Source organism: Neolamprologus brichardi, chromosome 7 (genome assembly GCF_056152115.1).
Source record: "Neolamprologus brichardi isolate AB-2024 chromosome 7, ASM5615211v1, whole genome shotgun sequence".
Lineage (NCBI taxonomy): Eukaryota > Metazoa > Chordata > Actinopteri > Cichliformes > Cichlidae > Neolamprologus > Neolamprologus brichardi.
In genome coordinates this window covers 11,210,152-11,233,775 of record NC_142110.1, presented here as the reverse complement: position 1 = coordinate 11,233,775, position 23,624 = coordinate 11,210,152, and the positions used below count along the sequence as shown (strand labels likewise).

Genomic DNA, 23,624 nt, shown 5'->3' with positions numbered 1-23,624 from the left:
CCTAGTGTTGTGCTTGTGATCTCTGTATTGTTCTCAAAACTACAAATACAACAGTTTACTTAACTGGAATATGTACATTTTTAAAGCAGCTACAGTAGAAAGTACCTGAATTAGCTTCTCCTGGACGCCCTCGAGTATTAAGCAGTTAAGTCTTAATTTACTGTAAAAAAGTACTTGTATGAAAGTGTACATATTTGGCTTGTCAGATTCAGGTTTAGACTGTACACGAGAGGATTAAATGAACCTTTATTCATTTTAGTCAGCAGTGCCTGCAGGAAAGGGGGTGGAAAAACCAAATGAGAGGCCCGGTTTTTTAAAAACATGGCTGTGGGTTGTATGTACAGCTCATCTTTGTTGGGGGGAAAGTCACTGCTTGTTCTGTCCTGACAGAAGGATTTAATAAACAAATGGACACAACTCAGCTGCGTGTGATATTTTTGACTTGTACATGCATTTCCTCCCACTTTTCGTTGGTCACGTGAGGAACTTGAGAACCTGTGATGTATCCATCGACACAAAGTGTGCAAAATAAAGAATCTGCTGACAGTGTCACACGAGGAGGACGACTCCTCAGCTGGACTTGTGCTCTATGATGAGGAATTTGTTTATAGGTTAAGCAAAATTAAATTGACCTGATTTTAAATGTTTAAAGGTTGTACGAGTTGATGATAGCCATTTAACCTGTAATAAGTTTGATTTGTAATATTTGCATTGCAAGTTAACTGAATTTGGTTTTTACACTGTCTGTCACATAAAGTAAGCTACTGCAAAAAGATGTGATGGGGTGGGACGGTAAATGCATTTTTTTTTTTATTATTATTATTGTTTCATATTGTGCTTTAATGAAACATAAGGTTAACCTAAGCTGTTTACTCTCCATCTTTATGGGAGGAATATTAAAATCTCTGTGCAAAAATACCAGCACTGTGTTGTGTGTATTTTGAAAATTAAAACTACCGAGCTTGCACCTGTGACAGTCGGGAGGCCTTGTCTTGAGGAGTAAGAGGTGTTTATCTGATCCTCAAGCTCTCTCACTCAGCTTACAGATGTGCTTTCTCTCCCTCTGGGGTCGTTATGACCCAGTACTGCTTATTCTCCACAGAAGTCAAAAGTATTTAATTTTTTTTTTCTTTACAGTGTTTGACTTTTTACTGACATTTCTTCTGAGAAGATCTCCTTTCAGTGACTCAGCATTTTAAAGGCAGACAGGTGTGGGGATCGCACTTACCTGGGAGGGTCTGCTTTCTTTTGTGTTCCCTATGCCATGAGCCCTTTGTTCTGTTATTTGCTGCTCATGATAAAAGACATACAGTATCAGTTATCGGTTATATAATCCATATAGCCACTGGCATTTTTGATCATGTCTACGATTATGAACAAATGGAGGCAACACTGGATATAAATAAATGTAAAAAACAAACAAACAATTCAATAGGGAAAAAAACCCTTTTACTTTTTATTTGTTTATACTCTTAACCATTATCCCTTAATGATCCCGTACATCCACTGAATAGCACGTTGGATTAGTCATGGTGGCTGTTAAAGCATTGGTAATATTGTTTCTTAGGCGTGTTTGTTATTCAGAAAATGTACACCCACCCTCAAAGCCTGGCAACAATTTTTTATGTTTTGCTTTTTAGATTTGAAGACACTTTTTTACGTTGTCTAACTTTATTACAAATGTGTAATTGTAACATAGGAATACATGTCACATGTAAAACGTAGGAAAAATCTCGAAAGGCAACAAAATCCAGGAAGTATTTGTTGCTATACCTGTTGCAGGTAAATCCCAGGGTAAAGGGTGTGTGTGTGTGTGTGTGTGTGTCGCTGAACGTGTTTACTCCTCCCTTTAATCTCGGCGGTGTGTAACGTCGAGCTAGCTAGAATACTAGAGAGTGTTTCCTGTTTCAGATTTCAAAATAAATCACAGGCGTGGAAAAGTTGTGACCTAAGGAGCTTGGAAAGAAAAGAAAACGTTTCGCTCTAGGAAATAAAATATATCATTATATTTCACGTTGATGAAACTTTGCGCTGAAGTAATTTTGCCACATTTGTGCGAGTATTCGCCGATCAAGTATTAATTTTTCTTTCACATGATCACGATCGTGCTTTTACGTTGACGGCAACGCTGGTCCTATTCTGGCCGCTTACTAGCTCCTTCCATCTGGCTTCTTTAAATTGTGTGGAGGATGGTGAGGGGAGGGGAGGTTAAGATTTCATTCCTGGCTGAGTTCTTTGTACCGAGCTGCGTGCGATTCATGTGGTACTAGCAAGAACAGAGGTCAGGTCTCAAGCCGGGCGCTCAAGGAGCAATAGGAGACCTATTAAAAGTTTTAGATGATCGAGAGTGCCCAGTGTAGGTCACCGGCTGGCCCAGGGCAAGGTGGGATTTTTCTCCGGATGAGTTGCACCAGGGGACCCGAGCGCCGGAGATATCCAGGGTGCCGGTGATAGTGCGCATCCACCGGGAGCAGCGGTGGGCGGCAGGCGGACGTGCTCAGGGCGCGTTCCGTCCCCTCCTCATGACAAAGCGGGTGAGGAACTCGGGAGCAAGTTTCCCCCGGGAGTCAAAATGATCACGTCGTTTTTCCCCTTGAAGAAACTGCGGCGAAATGGCAAATATCTCCTGCTCGGCGCGATCCTGCTGGCGGGATTGGTGGCCGTGTACCACGAGATGGTTGCTGCAAAAGAATGGAGCAGTGATATGAGTAAGTTTATGGTTTATGATTTCCAGTACGCGCACTGCTACTCACAGAGTGTCACTCAAACCTTTGCAGATGTAATGCACCATTCAGACTGAGTTTCTATTTATGATAATTATGCAGTAGCGATAGCAAGTGAACAAGCGCATGCGGGAGGGGGGGAGAGAAATATAGCGTGCATGATATAAGCTATTTGTCGCATGGCACTGTGGTGTTGAACAGTCCACATCATTTACAAAAATAGGGAAACACAAACATGAAATACTGCTAAGGCCGCTGTAAAAATGAGTCATCACCAAAAACAATGTATGAAGTTGTTTGGTGAATTTTTTTATTATATGAAGTTGGAAGTCAGAAAACGAAGTCGCAAAAGATTTGTTTATTTGCATGAAAGATTTGAATGCATGTGCATTTTACACAAGTTTTCACATCTAACATCTGCTTTAGCTTTCCTAATGTTGGATGCATTTCCTCAGGAAACTTGAGCCTTCAGCAGGTGAAACAGCAGGTTGATTTAGGGAAAGAAAGACAGTAAGAAGGGGGTTGGGGAGGTCAGGAGGTCACATAGTAGGTTTACACTCAGAAGGAAATCTAGTCTCACACTGGGTAACCAGATTTCCTGCTTTCTACCCTCACATGTTGCCTTACCGTCAGTCGCAGCACACATACACACACACAGCACAAAACAGATAAAAGGAAACAACAGTGGGGTTGTTGAGAGAAACAGAAACATATGACACACTCAGTCTGAGCACAGCATCAGCATGTAAACACATGCCTAGATCTACATTAGAGGGCTCGCCTATATGTACACACATTCCTGGGCTGAAGCCCCCCGGCCACAGTGGGGCTTCTATTGAGAGAAGGACTCCACAAAGCTATTAAAATCCTAACATGGATAAATAATTGGCAGGTGCAGTTAAGCACATGACTTCAGTTGCAAGTGGTCAGTATGAGGTTTCCTTTTCCCCCCCTTTTTTTACACAGTTCATAAGACAAGACAGGTGTTTTTAAAAATGTTGTAACTTGATTGTTATAACATACATGTACATGACTGAGTGAACAAAATGAGTCATGGCTCACATAAAAAAAGCCCCAAACACATAATTCAAGTCAGTCTGTTACATAATTACAAGAGAAAGAACCAACAACAATTAAAAATGATATTTATTAAGAGTTTTTAGAACCTTGTATTGAGGGTCAAAATGAGGTCCACTATGGGGATGTTGTGCCTATTCTTGATGCCATGTGGCTGCTGTTTTAAAGTGTGCTTGTTGAGTGATTTGCATGGCTCGCCAGCAGCTTGAATTGCACTTTTGGACCTATGCGGAAATGTCTTCTTCATGTGGAATTCACTGAGGTTTAAAATTTGCTATCCTAGAGTACACTTTGTGGGTCAGAGCAGCACTTTATATCTTTAATGGGTCATAATCTGTTCACACACACTTTCATTAAGAACGACTTCTCACAAGTGCATCTTCTTTTTACCCTAAATGCAGTTTTTACGACTCACCCACAACTCTGTTTTTTTTTCTACCTTTTGGGAAAATATAATCACCCAAGTTCCGTTTTATTTCCCACCTTTTTAAGAATGCATGCCCAATCTACACCTGTAATTAATGTATTCTCCCCCCTCACCCATCACCACTGCATTCGTGAAATTTGCTTTTGCAGTTTTTGCAAAGATCACCTTGGTGGAGAAACGTGCATCAAGGTGAATTAAAGGAAGTGCGTAAGTCGTCGGGAAACTTCACATGCAGATCTTTTATTTGTGCAGCAGGTGACTCACTCACTCAGGTTAATCACCTTTAAACTAGACAAACAGAACTTGAGATGTGCAGTTTTTATGGGATGGACTTTTTTCTTTCTGAGATCATATGAGCACTACAACTAACAACGTAGATAATGTTTGCTGCAGTAAAGCAGTTAATAACTGGCCCAGCAGAATAAAGATGGCCATTGTGTGATAATTCCATGCAATGGACACTTGGCCTAGATTTTTAATAACCCTTTGGTAAAAGTCGAGAACTAGTAGTTAAACTCATAATGTGCAATTTATTATCCAATTAATTTGGCTGACATCTACACACACACAGAAAAAAAATTGTGACGCAGACAAAGATCCTTTAATACACAATGGCCACATGCAAGGTCGAGTGACTTATTTAATTAAATAGCTTGAAGAGCATAGGCATCAGTTAAGGCTTCTAGTCCAGCTTTGTGGGATATATCCGTAAGCAAAAACAAAACAATATTTTTAAAAATGGCATTTTTCCACACAGCAGGAGCCCTTATGGTGAAATACTGCAAAATTGTTTGATTTATGCATTGTATGCTTGGACTGGGGAAGAAGTGCTGTGGGATAATGCAAATTGTGGCATCAATCCAATACCAAGTAAACACAGTACTGCCAATACCAATACCGACACTGATATTTTTAACTTCTAGAGACGGCTTGTGTAAGGGAGAGCAGTGTGTGATGATTTATAAGATGAATCATCGTCAATTGCCGAATACTGAACACCTTTTAATGACCCCTAAATCACTGTGATTTTTACTGTCCACAATAATTTAACACAACAGCACACACGTTTCAGGTTTTCATGTATTTTGAAACTGGGTTGGTTTTTGGGGTTTGTTTGTTTTTTGAGACCTGGAATGTGAATGTGCCTCTAAAGTAAATATTGGTGCTTTTTTGAGATTTGAATGGCACTTTACTTTTTGCAAGAGGCTACAAATAAAATAGACATGACAGTCAACACAAAAAGGTTCCTCTTTCATAATGCATGTGAGAGGTATATTTTTCGTTTCCCAAAAAATTATTAACACAATTCAGTGGGCTGCATAATGAACTTAGAGAGACACATAGTATTGGTCCTGTCATGCTAGTATTGATCCAATACCAATACCACGGTTAGTATCGATATTTAGATTGATCTGTCCAACTTCATATGGAAGCCAATTTGCGGGAGTACAAAGACATGACCTCACAGCCACTTTGGTAGCTACCGTTTGGCTTTATTATTCTGTAAAACTATGCCACAAAGGTCCTCATAAAAACCTTTCTGAGGCACATTTTTAGGAATGTTACCGGGAAAAAAAAAATCTTTGTCATAAAATCCAAGATGTCAGGCACAAGTGGATCAAAGACATTCTGTTTGATTTCCTCTGTGAAAATTGTGCACATTGTTCAAAGGTTTCAAGCTTTCTTATTTGAGGTAAATACACAATATAGACAAAAGTACTGGGGCACCTACACATTACACCTACAGTAGCTGTTCAGCCATGCAAACACATTCTACGTACGAAGCTCGTGGCACAGATTTTATTTGCTGATGTTAATGCCAGAGGAGCTTTGATAGTCAGCAGTAATGAGTCAGCAAAGCGTCGGTGGCGCTATACACCTCGGTGATCCCATTCTGTAAGTTTATGTAGTCATGGTTGAGTTTCTGTGGTTCTTAAACACTTCCACTTTGCAGCAATACCCCTCACAGCTGATGGTGGAAGATCTGAGAGGTAAAACATGTCATAAGCTGAGTTGGTGCAGTGGAGGCATCTTATTACAAGACCAAGCTTAAATTCACTGAGCACTAGAAAGGCCTACTGTATCACAAATGTTTGCAAAAGGCAGAAAGCATAGCTGGATGTTTGGTTTTATACACATGTAATAATGGGACTAAAAACCCTGAATTAAAAGATTAAAAGATGTGACCCAGAGGTCAAGAAACATCCATCTCAAAATATGACTTCCTGAAGTCTTTGATCCATACTCATCGACACACACCTTCTTCACCTTGGAGACGCTGTCCCAGGCTTTTGTTGCCGCCACCTTCACTTCTTGAACTGCCTTTGACTATGGTTTACAGAAAGTGGACAGTATGCTGAGCTTAATTGGGATCAGGAGATATATTTTGGCAACTTGGGGACATTGCAACACTTTACAGAAACTCTTTGTTTGCTTATAGGATTTTGGTTTTTATATATTGTGCATTCGGGGCATCTATCAGGAGGCAAATCATCTCGTGTGCAAAGGTACTACTTTCAGTAAACCATAACTGCTCAGCTACCACGTTTGGTTGATTCCAGTTTTCTGCATAGTTAACATAGAACACATCGTTACACCTCTGTTTGTTTGCACTTTAAAAAAAAAACTGCAAGTAAGCTTTCATGCTTTTTGAGGCTTACCAGCGGTTTGTCTCTTGTGGTGAGTTGTCTGAGGTTTTGGTAGTGAAGTTTTTTTTTCCTCTTTGCAAAGAAAAATGTACGCCTACATTCTGGAAATTTACTGCATAGTCATTTTTTCCCCCCCCTTCATCTTCCAAAGAATCTGCCGGTCACCTCTTACCTCTCATTTTGAGAGCCAGTTCCACTTTAGTTAAAAAGGCAACGTTTAACTCTCGGTGTATGAGTTCAAGCTGAAACAACACAGAAGCTCAAGCAATATTATGCATCCATTTGACACATTGCTTTTAAAACTTGCAGTATAAAAATCGATGCATCTCACAAACAGTTTAAAAAAACAAATCCTGTTGTAAACCTTCTTAACACTAAATCTTAAAGCACATAATCCAAAGAATACTGTGGACACTTAATTTGCATGCTAAAACATGCAAATGAAGCTTCTTTTTTAAATGATGTAAATGATATATTTGATTATATTCTGTTTTACATGTTATCACAAAGCCTCTCCCTTTTATTCAACACGTGAATCCAACACCATTTGTCCAGTTTGTTTTCACTTTAAATGTCTGTTAGCAACATTTTTTTTGACAGAATAAGAAGAGTAGGACTGCTAAACTGGTATGTTGTGTCCAAAGTGGACAGAAAAAAAAAACACTAAAACAGCAACAATGTGACATGAGTTTTTAAAAAAAAACCTTTGTTTTCCTGCCATATATGCAAGCAGAAAGCTAGTGAAACCCTGCTGCATTCTTCTTATCACCTGAAGTGTCCACCTTGACGGTGAATTTCGCAATACATTCCACGAAAGTGGAAAAAAACATGACAGGGAAGGTTTAGTAAGAAGAGGAGAGGAGTGCACATAGAGATGAAAAGTACTCCACTGTTGCTTTCCTTATCCACGGCTCTAGAATTACTTGTGCTGCTAAAATTGGAACGTATGTCACAAGGGTGTGTGTTTGGAGATCTCCACCCTGGCGATAATGACAGACCATCACTGCAGTAACTCCAGTTCACCGCTGACACCACACGGTCGTAAAAAAATAAAAAAGAAAGACAGACAAATACGTAGGTCCTGTTTTAAAATACACCCTGCCCTGTAATTTGAAGGATGATGGAAGAAGTCAGCAGGAATAATATTTGAGCATCTGCTCTGCCACAGCGCCAGAGATGTTTGCCAACGCGGGAGCCCTGTGCCATAGCAGCTCTTTGAAGCCTGTCACTGAGAGGAGCTATGTTCAGGGGCTATGAGCAGTGAGACTTTGCTTAGACACCGGGCCTGATTGTTGCGTGCAATGCATGGGCAGAGTTTATTATTTATGCATGGACGTGTAGCGTGCCTACCGCTCCTCACATGCAACCCAGATAGAGTTTCTTTTATGTCACAGGTTGTAAGAAGCAGATTGGGATTTTGTTTTGTTTAGAATGCATTTTGATTGGATGTGCACCTCCTGGGGGAGCCTCAAGTCACTTTAAAATAATCACTTTCACAGAGATGATGTGACCATGTTGACTATTGTCTTCACCTATATCCTCAGGTTCAATTACTGACGCTGACCACGTCACCTGGAGGAGAGCTATGTTTGAAAATATGGTAAGGATGGCACACAAGAGTGTTTGTTTTTTCAGAAAGGAAACCAAAGCTAAACCAAGTTTAATATTTGTTTTTACAGGCAAGAAAGGACCATCAGCCAAACACTGTTGGGGACAGCAGTGCTTGGGTCTCCAGTTATGCTCCACAACCTTGGAAACCAGAGGTGTGTGCGCTTGCCCATACCTAAATATTCAATCTCACTTCCTTTGAACTCTGAATAAGCTCCCTGGGCCTGCCCAGTGGCCTCCCCTCCCTCAGTCTCTCCGTTTACAGTGTGACTCCATTTCAGAAGCTTCCCTGCTTTGTGTTAATGTTTCGAATATTTCATGTCAGGTGTAACCGGTTCCTGTTTATGTTTTGAGGCAATGTTGCCTATTTCAACAGCAGTATTGCATGATTAAACAGACAGACCTGGCAAACAGGGCATCAGAGATTCTATTATAGATACACAGTTTACAAATCATCCACAATAAGAAATCAGGAACAAAAAAAGGTGCAGTTTCTAACAAATTTAAGAGCAATCACACTGACCAAGGGTACATTTTTCTTCTTTATTATCAACTTAATGTCTCACTGGTAATCAGGGGGTTGGCCACATATTTTAAAGTGTTTTTCTGGGGACAAACGTTTGGAAAATATCACAAGGGTTGAGACAGCACAGGCGAGGAACATAGGAGAATAAGAGGAAACCAGCCTAAGCAGATATTGAAATGTAAAAAACAACCAACAGAAAAGTCTGCAGACATGCATAGATTGCTACATAGCTGCACCCTTTTAAGAAGCCAATGATTTACACACAATTTACAGCACAATATTAGTATATATCTTCTTTGGGTCCTGATCAGGTGCACTGATAAAGAGCAAGAACAAAAGTTGCAGAAATCATGCAAAGAGAAAAACAAAAAAAGAACCTTAATTTTCAGTTTTGTAGATGGAATGCAAATACTAACCACTGCATATAAAATGGTAAATGGCCTGTATTTATATAGCGCTTTACTAGTCCCTAAGGACCCCAAAGCGCTTTACATATCCAGTCATCCACCCATTCACACACACATTCACACACTGGTGATGGCAGCTACATTGTAGCCACAGCCACCCGGCGAGGCTGCCGGACATTGGCGCCACCGGGCCCTCTGACCACCACCAGTAGGCAACGGGTGAAGTGTCTTGCCCAAGGACACAACGACCGAGACTGTCTGAGCCGGGGCTTGAACCGGCAACCTTCCGGTTACAAGGCGAACTCCCAACTCTTGAGCCACGATCACCACATCAAATATATTTATCCATAAAACATTTTTGTTAGTTTTGATGAAATACCTGTAATTTTATTCCATCTAACGATGACTTACTTTCCTGTTAATTTGCTGAAATCTTTCTTGATAAACTGACTCACTTTTGGGGGTTTTAATGTACGGTCAAGTGAAAGGAAAGTCACATGTACCCAACAACAAACAAGTGTCACATATCTGCTTTGAGAAAAAAAACCCTTTTGATATCAATGTCTTTATTAGTTTTACAGTCAGTATTCCTCAGTTTTACATGATTTTGTACACACTGTATGCCCCTGTAGTAGATTTGTCTATAGTTTCATGTTTTATGTCAAGGAAGAGGTTGATAAGTTTTTTACAAAATGTTATTATTGAGTTATAAGTAATTTTGCTGTGAAAAACGATGTAAAACTAGGCTAATGTCTCGGAGAATTAACAAAGCTCAAAAATGCTTTGATGAAGCGCCACAGGTAGCAGGCTAGTTATTGAAAAATAGAGTTTTAGCAGAAGCAAATTGAGCTTTACAACAAAAAGAGCTCCTTAAACTCACCGCCTTTTGTTTTTGAGTAAGAATCTCCTTAAATGATTACAAGCTACACTCTCAGTCATCATTTTACGGCATTTTGTGTAAACTTGTGAGCTCCAGTCATGCTAATATTTAACTAACTAGCCTGACCACTACTGAAATCTGATGAGCTGCTTGGCTACACTTGGCTCCGATCTGCACTGTTATGTCCCTTTGGCGGAACCAACACACACTCACTCACACACACACTCAAACACACACGCACACACAGATCAGATAACATGGCCTCTTTGGCAGATATCACAGAGGTATATGTTTACAGGACATCTGTGCATCTACTGAAACTCAGCTGCTTCTTCATTTACGTGTTCGTGTTCCAGTGTTTCTTATTGACTTTCACTGAGCATTTGAACTGCAAATGAGAAAAGTGATTTAGACTGTTGCTCCAACTTCTGTGCCTTTAAATACAGTAAACATACAAGTTCTGTGTTAAAGTCACTGTCACTCTCCTGTGTTGCAGTATAAGGGACAGGCCAATCTGCATGTGTTTGAGGACTGGTGTGGCAGTTCAACGGCCGATCTTCGCAAAAACCTGCATTACCCGCTTTACCCTCATGTGAGTCAAAATGCCTAACTTTTCAGTTGTCACAGTCAAATGTAAACCTAGATTAGACAAACCTCAGAAGAGGAAACATTCACAAGAGCACAAGCACAGTTTACAAGGAATCATTAAACATATTGGCAGAAAAAAAAACATTTGTTAATAAAACTCGTTTTATAAATGGTTAGAATATGGTTATTCATTAATCTTGCTTAACTGATGATTTACATTTTTAGCCACTGTGGCCATTGTGTGACCAAAAACCACATAGCATTCCAGGCAGGCTAAAAATGGTAATTTGCAAAAACTGCACTAGGATGCTAACATGCCAAATGTAACAGGTGAACATAGTAAACATCATTCCTGCTATATATAATTATGTTAGTACTGAGTCCTTTCTCATTGTCATATTATACTGGTTTTGCAGAAAACTGCCCAGTATGTGTGATGTTATATTCCTAGTAAAACTTCATTTAAAAAAAACGTGTTTTTTTTTTTAAATTTCTTTCAAGTTTTATGTGTAAAAGTATAAAAGTAGTAGAAGCATAGGCAGAAAATCGTCACCAGAGAATGCCACCAAACTCAGATAACCCATAGGTATCACCTCCTCTTGCATGTAAGTATTTGTGGTTGGATGTGAAAGAAGACACTCGTGCACACACTCTCACACACGCACAGTTGGTTTTACTCAGTGGTACATTATACGTCTTCATACATGCCAGATTGTCACGTTCCTGAGTTCATGCCATGGTCCAGATACCTCGGAAGTGATTTAATAAGTCACAGATACACAACAGTGGCAGTACAAATGAAGTTTTACAGTTTTACTACTGGATTTTACTACTTGGATTGTTAAGTTGGGGTTGGTTAGGCTGTTCCGAGTGTTAAAACCGAGGTAAGGGAGCGTTCCAGATTCAAAGTCGACTGGGAACTCAGAAATTCTGACTTATTCGGGAATGCACCATCACTTTGACATCAAATCATGGCTGATTTTCTTTGTCTTTCATTACTCCTTTAGTCCAGAACCACAGTGGAGAAGCTGGCCGTCTCTCCTCAGTGGACCAACTATGGGCTCAGAATATTTGGCTATCTTCATCCACATACTGATGGTACTTTTTCACTTTGTGTATTTTCAGCATGTAATACGCGTATGTTATGCTATACAGACTCAGTCTGTCTCTTCATTCCTTTATCTCATTTCCTCTTCGTTTGTCTCAGGAGATTTTGTGTTTGCTGTGAGCTCTGACGACAACTCTGAATTCTGGCTGAGCACAGATGACTCTCCCCTTAATTTGAAGTTAATTGCGTGGGTTGGAATGGTATGCATTTTGTCATCTCGAGTGTTCCGGGGTAAATTTCTCATACTAGTCTTTGTAACATTTCCTTCGGTGTTTAATTTTCATTTCCTAGACGGGAAAAGAATGGACGGCCCCGGGTGAGTTTGAGAAGTATTCCAGTCAGTCCTCCAGTCCAGTTTGGTGAGTTGAAACCAATGACCGAGACCAACAATGAGCCCCTTCACACGCAGTGCATATTGACAAATCTATACATAACCTATGCATACTAACATTTCACACACAAACTGCTATCCATGAATATTTACAAACAAATTTAGAATCATAAAAGCCTGACTGTCTCAGAAAACTTAATTACAAATACTTGTATTATTACCACTGTTACTGACTATAATAATTATATAATACACTATTATTATTAGTAGGAGTAATAATAGTATACCTTACATGTTTTTATTATTTTACGTAGAAAAATAACACATGCAGCATGGTTAAAAAAAAACTAATCTAGCAGCTGCACTTTGTACAAGGTGAGAACAAGTTGGGAACGTACTTACATTGGTTGGTTTGACATCTTACACAAACAGTTCAAACTGATAAGAGTCACCACCAACTGCCAGGGTTTCTCATTTAACAAATAACGAACAAATGCTTTGAACTTGTGGAACTGACCTAACTGGAGAACAAGAACAACGCTTATCTAACACCGGTAAAGCATCGTTAGCAGTCAAAGACTTACGTTACTTTCTTTCCCCCCATCTGGTACCCTTACTGTTTTCCTGGGTGTCCTGATTCTTTCTCCTTATATTAACAAAGCAGTTCCCTCATAATAATAACTTTCTGTGTATGGAGCTTTTTAAAACACACAGTTACTTGTGAGCTTTAAATTCCGGATGAAATCCACACAGTATAAAGCACTAAAGCATCCAGCCTGATGGGCTGAGGAGAGACAATGTTGGAGGCTACAAGGTCAGAATCGTGGTATTCTCTGGACACACACAAAAAAGAAAACGATTGTGAACAGTTATAGGGCCCTGACGCGCTGAAATATGTCTCAACAATTCTTCTATACTAAACAAGTTCAAAGCTATGCAAATTTTAAAATTAAAAGAAGGTAATTCTTTAGTGATTTCAGGTCTGGGGTCATATGTTCCTATTTCCACGTATGTGTAAGGACCCTGGGCTCTGCACTCAGAACAAGTTGAAGTCAACCTGATGATAAGAACCTGCATATAGAGCGTTAGAGTAGATTAACCTGTCTGACATGAATGTATTGACCAATTTGTCAGAGTCAGTTTTTAATAAATATTTTGCATGTTGCAGTGGGGAAGTAGCAGTTAGGGATTTGTTTGTGTACTGATTTTTCTGTGTATATTAAATGAGGCAGAAAGGTGAAATTTCAGCTCTTTCAAGTCACAAACATTTCTTTCAATTTAAAAAAAACAACTTGTTGTACTTGAGGATAAGAAATTAGGTTTGAGGCATCAAACCTGTTTCAAAAGCACAAATGACTCTTCTTAACAGTTGAATTATAATTAATGACATGCTGGAAAGCACACCCTTTTACACCCTGTGCGTATTAAATTAGTTGCTTTATTAAAGCAGTTTAGTGAGTTGCCATAGGAGTGGCGTGTATGCTCGTGCCAAGATATACAGAACCGGCCTAAATCCGCAATAATGCAAATATTTAAATAATGTTAATGTCTACTCATAGTTTTATATATATATATATATATATATATATATATATATATATATATATATATATATATATATATATATATATATATATATATAAAGGGTTTATGTATCAGGATAATAAAAAAAATTATCTAGACCTTATCTGTTCTGAAGAGGTAAATACAACCTGAGATTAAAAAAACAGCACATGACATGTGTCATTATTTTTTTAAGAAAGGTTCATCCAAGGGTACAGGAAGATGGAAGTGTAGAAGTGAGCTTCTCATAGCTGAATTTGCGAAAATACCTCCTGTAAATGTAAACTTCCACATTTTTCCTTTGATTTCCATTAAATAATTATTGAACATGTGTAACCTCTGTTTTTCATCTGAGGTTGTACTTACCTAATTTTAAGACCTATTAAGGACAGTATGGTTTTATTATGTCCTGATATGTAAAAACATTACCATGACTGTATATATTGAAGTCATAAATAATTTATTATGTACATTCAGCAAATAAGGCTTTGAGATTATCTTTGGGTAAGTAGTTTATATTGTCTTTTTTATGACTATAACATGATACTGAGTACCTTTACTGTCTGACAGGCTGTCTGCTCAGAGGAGATACTTTTTTGAAGTTATTCACAAGCAAAACGACGAAGGGACTGACCACGTGGAGGTGGCAGTAAGTAGCTGGATCCCTCTCTGTTTTCTTATCTCATTCCTTGTTTCCAAACTCCCGCGCCAAGTATGCGCTCTTGTATTATGTGAGTAATAAAGTGGAAAAGATGTGCAGTTTTTAAAGTTTGTTTTGTTTTCACACAGTGGCTGCAATTGGACTATAGCAGTCTGTTTAAGGTTATTGACTCCAAGTACATCTCCCTCTATACTAGTGAGTACACACATCATGCCTCAAAATATATCCCTCAGAATGAATGTTCATGAGTCTAGATCGCAATGAAACATTTGCCTTTTATTCCGCAAAGATGCTAAAAACCACAGTAAGTAAAAAGCTTGCATCTTCTTCTGACGCTCCGTGTCTTCAGATGAGTCAGCACTGTCAATGAATGATGTTGCCCACATACCACAGACAGCTGCGAGCCACCGGCAAACCCCCACACAGCAGAGCAGTGCTGATGCAGATATGTTAATTGAAGACCGTCGAGATTCATTCTACAAAGGTCAGCTACGTCGCTCGATTGTTTCAACACAAAGCAGACACATCAGCTGTCTGTTTCCTACCATCCCGGATGCAAGTACTGTGCAAGTTATTTCCTCTTACTGAATGCACAAAGTAATCTCGCCTCTTATCTGTTTCGCTTTTTTGCAGTGCGCATGTTAAACAGCAAGTACCTACAAGGTGTTCTGCCTGACTGCTCATATAACCCCTCTTACACAATCAAAGACTTCCCTTTGCTTCGTTATCAAGGACTGCAGTTTGTACGTATTTGTTGTACTGATAATTTGTCTACGTCACTTACACTACTTTTCTGATATTTAATCGCCGTATACCATTATTCTCAGAAGGTTACATCTTTTGTTTGTTCAAGAGATAAAGAAAGGCATGCCAGCAAGAAACGCTGGGAAGCTTTTTCAATCTTTTATGGCTTTTATGTCAGTCTTCTAATGGTATCCCTGGTATACTGAGTTATGCTATCTATTTGAGGCCTTTAAATTGCACCCACATTCTTAATGTCTTCCGAGGACCATATAAAAGAAATTAGTGCTAATTGCATCCATTAGGAAGAAAAAAACCCAGTAAAATAGCTTGAGATTTTTCTCGTATTGATTTTACTACTGTTGCTGAAGTCGAGTTCTTTGCAGTGACTTCCTGGAATCTCTAATGGTTGCCTCCAGGACGTCATTTACTGGCCAAGAAATAGTCTTTAATCTCTCATTCACGCTTCAGCTGAAATGCGTTAGTGAGATTTGGAAGAGCTCTAAAGTAAATGTTTTTTAATCTTTAAAGAAAGCCACTGGTAGCTTTACCTTCTCTTTGTTTCCAGTCTGCTGAGTTAAGCCTCTAATTGTACCTTTATATTTACCAAATAGATTTCTTTTTATCCAACTTTCAATACAAAGGACAATAATTACATACCTCAAAATATTCAACTTTTTTCAATAAGATGTCATATATTTTACACCATGTCATTTCATTTCATATCCTCAGGTCCACTTGTCCTACATCTACCCCAATGACTACACTCGACTAACACACATGGAGACGCAGACCAGCTGTTTCTACTCTGAGAGCTCTTACTACCTAAAGAGGTGAGCTAATTGTTACAAATATGTTTACTGTCCCACTCAACTCAACTTAAGTTGGTGTTAAATCCAGAGAAATCCAAGGTTACGTTATTCTTAAATGGCAAAGAATTGTTAGCTACGTCTCCTAAGATTAAAACAATTCAAGGAACTGAAATTGAAATGGTCACATCTTACAAGTATCTAGGGATCATTATAGATCAGAATTTGTCATTTAAAACTCACATTCAAAGGCTTGTGTCTAAGTTAAAACTAAAATTAAGTTACTTTTTTAGAAATCAATCCTGTTTCTCCCTGCAAGTGAGAAAACACTTGATTCATGCAACTTTTACCTTTATTGGATTACGGTGACCTGCTTTTTATGAATGCACCTGCCCACTACCTAAAGAGGTTGGATACTGTCTACCATTGTGCTTTACGTTTTATTACTGGCTATGGAAATCGTGTACATCATTATTCTTTGTATGCTGCTGCTAAATGTCCATCTTTGTATATTCACAGACTTTCCCATTAGTTGGTCTTTATCTATAAATCTCTCCTTGGGCTGGTTACCTCTTATTTATGTGTTTATATGTGTAAAAACCACAACCAATACAGCCTTCATTCTCACAATATGATACAATTGATTGTCCCAGAAATCAGAACAGAATTGGGGAAAAAGGCTTTTAAATACGCTGCCCCTGCTTCCTGGAATAATCAGCAGAAGTAACCGAAATTATCAGAATTGGTTACCTTGGAGGAGTTTAAGTCCATCTTAAAGGAACGAGAGAATAATTCTTTTACTCAGTGTGATTGATTTTAATGTCGCTCCTAATTTGATCTATATCTATATTTTTCACAGGTTTGTACAGGATATTGTATTTGTTTAAAATGTTATATACTTATGTGGTACATGTATTTTGACTTTTGTTGTCATGATGTCTCTCTTGGAAATGAGAATTTTCATCTCAATGGGATTTTCTACCTGGATAAATAAAGGACTAATAACAATAATGCTGGAAAAGTGTGACAAGTTGAACTATAATTAGTTTTAGAGTATCACCAAGTAAGGCTGCTATAACTTCCGTCCTTTTTTCTTTTTTTTAATTGCATATCTAGGTTCGGCTTCTCTAGATACATGAGATTTGACCGTCCAGCTACAGAGGAAAAAGTAAATGCAGACCGAGGTATTTCGCCCTTGTTTTTCCCCATAAGTAAATATAAGCTGCTTGTGGTTTCAGTCCATTTAACTCTCCTTTTTTATATCTGGTGTATATCAGATTTTAATTTCCAGATGAGGAATTTTAACCAGGAGGACAATGACTTTCATAAAAAAGAAATGGAAACCAAGCCTGCCCATGAGGATAAAGCAAATCATCAAGACTATGGAGATGATTATGATGATTATGTACAAAAACGTAGGCGCAAACTCTTCTCCTTGGTTGTCCCAAAATCAAACAACACATTGAGCAACTCTTCAGGACTGCACAGAGGCGAGTTGGGGAAGAGGCAACATAAAGAAAATTTGTCTCAGCCCCAGTCAGTGCTAAAGCAAGGCTTAAAACATAACCTGCAACTGAATCAGACAAAGTTACAAAAAGAGGAGGGGCAAGTTGTAAAAGCAGAACAGCAGAAAAGCAGAAAACAAGTAAAAAGAAAAAGGGTAAAACCAGTTCAGAGACCAGGACAGAATAATCTACCAATACTGGATAATAAAAAAGACCTTAAAGCAAATCAGCAACCAGTTGTCCAATCAGAGCAACTTGGTTCTAAACAGGATCAAATCCAGAAATTTGGTAAAATGAATAATACCGAAATCCAGCAACTCAACAACTCACAGCCTGAAAAACCACCAGTGGCCAAGCAGCGGAGGTTTGTAACCAAACAGAAGGAACTTCAGCTGCCAAACAGCAAGCGTTTTACCCCTCCCAAAAGAGATTTCAACCACCCATTAAAAAGATCAAATCAAAGGGACTTGGATGGCAAAACAAGCCCCAATGATAAGGATATGGAGCTGAATATGCCACAACAACAAGATTTAGAAAACAGCATTGTTAGAGGTAAGAAGATTGCTAAAGGGAATATTGACAAAAGGTGGTCGGATGGGAAAGAAGGGGAGGAAGATGAGCTCTCCAACAGGGCTGAGAAAAGGAAAGACACCACAGAGGGTGAGAAACGCTACTTCTGGGAAAGACGAGAAGACTTTGAAGGTACTGATGATGAAGATCTTACACCTGCACCGGTTTTTGACACTCAAGTCAACTGGAACCAGACCTTCCATGTCAACCACCTGGATCTTCAGGCCCAGCGTTCAGATTGGATCGACCTGCAGTGCAACATTTCTGGAAACTTGTTGCTTCACTCCAATGATGCTTTGCCAATAGTCAAGACGTTCATGGACCAACTGAATAAAAAGCATCATGGGTAAGTTGTGCATCTAGTGATGTGTGTGTGTGGAAAATGTTAATCTGATTGGATTTTGCTATATCCTCTAGAATATGTTAAAAGAAGTATTTTAGGTGATTTTAACTTTTCTGATCTTGAAAGTCAGTGGTTAATTTATGTATGCCTCCTCAGGTTTTTTTTTAATTGCTTCATTTGCTACTATATTTTTAAATCTAGAACTTGCCTAAATACATTGAGCTGCTTTCATATGATTAGCTGCTTAGATGTATGCATTAACCAGCAGTTGGACAGGGCTATGTAATAACGTGGCTGTTGATTGTAGTATGCAAAAATATTACACTGACAAGAGCCACTATGTAGCAGGATGAGAACTTTTGCTACTTTTTTAGTAGTTATTTTATACTTGGTTTAGTAAATTAAGTTTTTCGGATTAATTGTAACAAGTCAACGTATGATATAAGACTCTTATTGTAAGCTCATGTCATTTTCAATTAGGTGATAAAATATTCAAAAACCTTTGTACTTCCTTTACAGCACATTGCACTTTTATTTTTGTGGTTGCTCTTGCAGGCGGTTTAAGTTGGTACGTGTGGTTAACATGGTGAAGCGTGTGGATGACTTCCAGGGCAGCCGCTACCTTCTTGAACTGGAACTGAAAGATGTGAATGGCCAGCTGCTGCGTCTATCACACTACATCTATGCTCTGGTTACCGATAGCTGGTCCAACGGCTGGGACTCAGACTTCCAACAGTCAAAACCAAAGACTTTGCTCTGCAACCCGGTGGGCTTCCGCTGGAATCCTGTTGCCATGGTCCACTTCATAGTGCCAGGTACTGTACACCTGACACTTACTTGGTGATTGCACATAAAATCAGCCAAATTTGAAAAAGGTTCCCACACGACCTGCTCAAAATCAACTGATTTGCATGTTCATTTTCTTGTTTCTTGTTTGTTAATATTTCATTTTTCAAAGATAGAAGTTCTTACAGCCCGACAGTGTCATATTAAAAACATGCTGAGATGTAAGTGGACCTTTTTAGAGGAAAAAGAAAACCCTTCAGTGGGATTAAATAATGGCTCCATGTCTCTAAAATATGCAGAAATAAAGGATAATCTCTATGAGACAAGGTCCTTAACAGTAAAATGTAAAACTCTTATCACCTGAAGACAGAAATTGAATCACATTATGAATTCAGCATAATATAATATTAATGTAAAGTTGGCAGTAATGCACTAATACTGGTATGTAAAGCACATAACAGAGCTTCCCTTTATTAATGCAGTTTAACTGTCGAGCACCGCACGGGCATGGCAAGCCTGTTATTATACTGTCTGTGGGAATGACCTGTGTTCCCTTTGAGAATTAATAGCTTTAAAAAAATGCAAAGGTCAAAACACGTCTGCCAAATAAAAGATAGAGATAAGTCACTTATCTGTCATATAATTGGCCTGTATGTCTTTTTCAGTAAAAAACCAGGCTAGATGGGTGCAGCAGCTGATTACTGACATGGAGGAACTGTTCAAAATAACTGGAGATAGTAACTTCAACCTCATAATCACAGACTACAAAAGCACTGACATGGATGTGAGGAAGGCTCTTGAGAAGTCCTCACTGCCCAGGTTTGTGTTTGTGAGTTAATTTTACAGGCAATACAAGCCTATTGCAAACTATTCATGGTCTAACTGAGCTGTATGTATGCTTGTGGAAATGATCAGGTACCAGTATGTGAAGATGGATGGGAACTTTGAGCGCTCTGCTGGTCTGCAAGCAGGTATCGACCTGATAACTGTGAGTACTGCGGCATCGCTCGGCAAGGAAGCATAAAACTGTACCGATAGATGTCAATAGTAAATTTCATGAATTTAATGCTTCCCATCTCGCTGTTCCTTAGGATGACCACAGCATCGTGTTTCTTTGCGACCTCCACATCCACTTCCCGCCTTCGATCATTGATACCATCAGGATGCACTGTGTAGAGGGATACATGGCCTTTGCTCCCATTGTCATGAGGCTGGGCTGTGGTAATACACCTTTAGAGGCCAGAGGTGGGAAATGGGACCAGATTCACTTCCTTTTGTTTATTATTTTTTTAGCCACTAAAATGACAGGTATTTATGTCTTTGGCTATGTGATTGTCTGCGTTGTAGGTTACTGGGAGATCAATGGCTTTGGCTTGCTGGGTATCTATAAGTCAGATCTTGACACAGTGGGAGGTATGAACACCAAGGAATTTACTGATCGCTGGGGAGGAGAAGACTGGGAGCTTCTCGACAGGTTTGTCTCACACTTTCTAACTTTTCTAAATGGATAGATATGTTTAGAGTTTTTCCATCCATTTCAAATTAGTTAGTAATACTTGGAAGCAATACACCTTCCAAGTAAGAAGCAGACTGGTTAAAAGGTTGCAGGTAAAGGCTAAGAACAGATGGACATACTCTCAAAAAAATTTTGATTTATTAGTGCAAGGTTTTTTTTCAGTCAATTATGATTTGTGTCTAAGAAATGCCAACAAAGAATGTTGGAGCTCTTAATTGGCGAAAAATCGTTTAGTTCCTGTTTGTGATCCAGGTTGAGTAAACACTCTATCCTCTTGTTTTCTCATCTAGAATCCTTGAGGCAGGTCTGGAAGTGGAGAGGATCTACTTGAGGAACTTTTTCCACCACTATCACTCCAAACGTGGCATGTGGAACCGGCGAATGTCAACAAGTCCCAGGTGACCTTGTCACCTGCATTTGCACAATGACATCACCACGGTTACAACCAAGGCAACGCGAGCACTTTAAAGCCGGAGGGTGATTCCTGCTATGTAACGGTAATACTTGCTGACGGTTAGAGAGAGTAGCACATGAGCCGGTGCTGTATTTGCTCACTCAGGCTTTGGGAAGCAGGTGGCAGCGCTGAAGGTCATTGCTTAGGAGATACTACTGATATGCTCAGAGTTTATTTCATTGAATATGCTGTGGACTCCAAAGAGGGTACTGGCTACTGAGTGCCAGTGACTATAAAATTCAATGTATGAGGATACCGGCATGCATAATGTTGCTGACCAAGATCATGATCTGCACTACTGGCAGGAAGAACAAAGCTGGATTCCATATATGTAAGCTCACAAGTGTCCCTTATTATAAACATCACTCTTGCACATAGGTCTTAACTAGTGGAAGGGGGGGGGATTTTCTTTGTGTCCCAAAGAAAATTACTGTAGATTGTTTATATGATAAAAACACAGCCTTACTTGTCTTGTTGTAAATTAGAGAAAGCATTTTATTTATTGAATAAATATTTGTGGTGTTCTTTTTTTCCCCTTTTATATTTAATGCTAGAAATGCTGAACTTACCTCAGTGCTCTTTCCTGTTTGTTCTCATTATGTTTAAGTGTCCTTACTCTGCTGTGACTCAGAGTAATGAGAACTGTTTTACAGGCAAATCCGAAAAAGCCTTAAACTGAAAATAATAAGTTAACGTCAAGGTGATGTTTAATTGTAGCATTAAGTTGTTTTTAAGGAATAAAAAAATAATGGCTTTAATTTAGACAGATTTGTTTTTGTCAATGCACAGGCAATTAATGACCATATCATATCCACTGTGGAAGTACATTTTCCATTTTTGCCAGTTCTCCTTACACTGCCACTTACCAGAAATAACAAAAATAACCTTTAATCATAGCATTAAGTGCTGTGTTTGATGGTCTCTTTGCTCTACTTTTTTCATCAATGGATCATGCTTCTGCTTTCTGTGTTGGGGTTGTTTTGTTTCTTCTTTTTTTTTTTGGCTCCCTGCCTTAAGTTGTCATTTCTGACAGCAGAGAAATTCCTCAAAATGTGATTAATGAGTGAAAATTTGTTGCATTGTTATGTTGTTATTTAATGTTGGAGTAATGGCAACATTTTCTCATTAACATTCCATGTCAGCAAATGAGTTGTCTTTTAGCGTAACCTTGTCATTCAGGGCAATGAAGACAGAAGACGAGTTGAAAGTGACATTTATAATTTATAACACTGCTAAGAGTAGTGTGTTGTGTTTGTTTTTTGGTTTTTCCTTTTACGAGCATTGCCTCTTTCTAAATTTGTTTTGTGAGTTTGCTGGAATAATGGATACTTCCCCCTTTCCTCCTTTACACTCCTTCACATGACTTAAAGTGCTCTTGGTTCACTTTTAAAATACCTCAGCACTGTCTTTATGCTGGGAATAGGTTCTCCATTAATGTTCTGAAGCGTTTTCTCTCAGGGACAGGTTATTCCATGTTACACTGCCTTGACAAATCTGGCAAATAAAGTTCTCTTAAATGTGTTCATTTGATTATCGTGTTGTTTTACATAGCTGATATATACTGAGGTATACTGTGGACTTGTACCTCAGTTGAGCACTCAAAGAACTTTTTACTGGAAGCTTGATTCACCCAGTCACACTTATTCATATAGCACTCTTATCTGCCTAAGAGTTTTTCTAACATTCACACACACACTCATATAGGTGCATCAGAATAGTCTCTGAGTTTAGTGTCTTGCCAAAGGATACTTCAACATGTAGGCTGTAGAAATTTGGGATCAAACCATCAACTTTCCAACTAGAAGATAAACTGCTCTGCCTCTTCAGCCACAACTGCCCCAGGATGCAAGTAATGAACTGAGACAACTTTTAATTAAAAAAAAGAGAGGTATTCTAGTTATTGATTAAATTACCTTTGGAGAGAAACAAGCTTTATAGGTGCATCATCACTGTATTCCTCCTTGGTACATCTCTGCACATTTTCACATTACTCTCGATGGATTTCAATTTACAGTTCTTAAAGTTATATCTTTGATCTAATTGGTAAGTAGTAATTATTCTTAAACTCATTCAGATAAACTTGAAAGACATTTGTGTTCCTGCCAGTCGGCAATCTTATCAGCCAATCTAATGAATTTAGGCATAGTTAACTAGCTAAAGTTAAAACCTGGTGAAGGATGGGACTTGTTCATCTACACAAAATCTCCATCTCTATCTCTAGGGTTTACAGACAATGGTATGAAAAATATAAACTATCCAGTGAACAGTAGTTCTCTAGGTGGAAATCCCTTCTTGATGTCAGGGGTGACATGAGAATAGTCAGGGTGCGTCGATCTGACAGGTAGGCAAATGT

At 38.8% G+C, this 23,624-nt stretch overlaps 1 protein-coding gene across 1 annotated transcript; it reads left to right on the top strand.

Annotated features, from left to right (window-relative positions):
- Positions 1-2,220: 2,220 nt before the first annotated feature.
- b4galnt3b (beta-1,4-N-acetyl-galactosaminyltransferase 3b) lies at positions 2,221-22,764 on the top strand. Its single transcript, XM_006789404.3, has 20 exons — positions 2,221-2,708; positions 8,420-8,475; positions 8,555-8,638; positions 10,793-10,888; positions 11,892-11,982; positions 12,092-12,192; positions 12,284-12,351; positions 14,457-14,535; positions 14,676-14,742; positions 14,897-15,031; positions 15,181-15,290; positions 16,021-16,121; positions 17,214-17,281; positions 17,375-18,518; positions 19,071-19,330; positions 19,967-20,120; positions 20,217-20,289; positions 20,393-20,546; positions 20,649-20,775; positions 21,108-22,764. Exons 1-20 carry the CDS (start codon positions 2,573-2,575, stop codon positions 21,217-21,219), a joined length of 3,216 nt encoding a protein of 1,071 aa, XP_006789467.2. The 5' UTR covers positions 2,221-2,572; the 3' UTR covers positions 21,220-22,764.
- Positions 22,765-23,624: the final 860 nt, after the last annotated feature.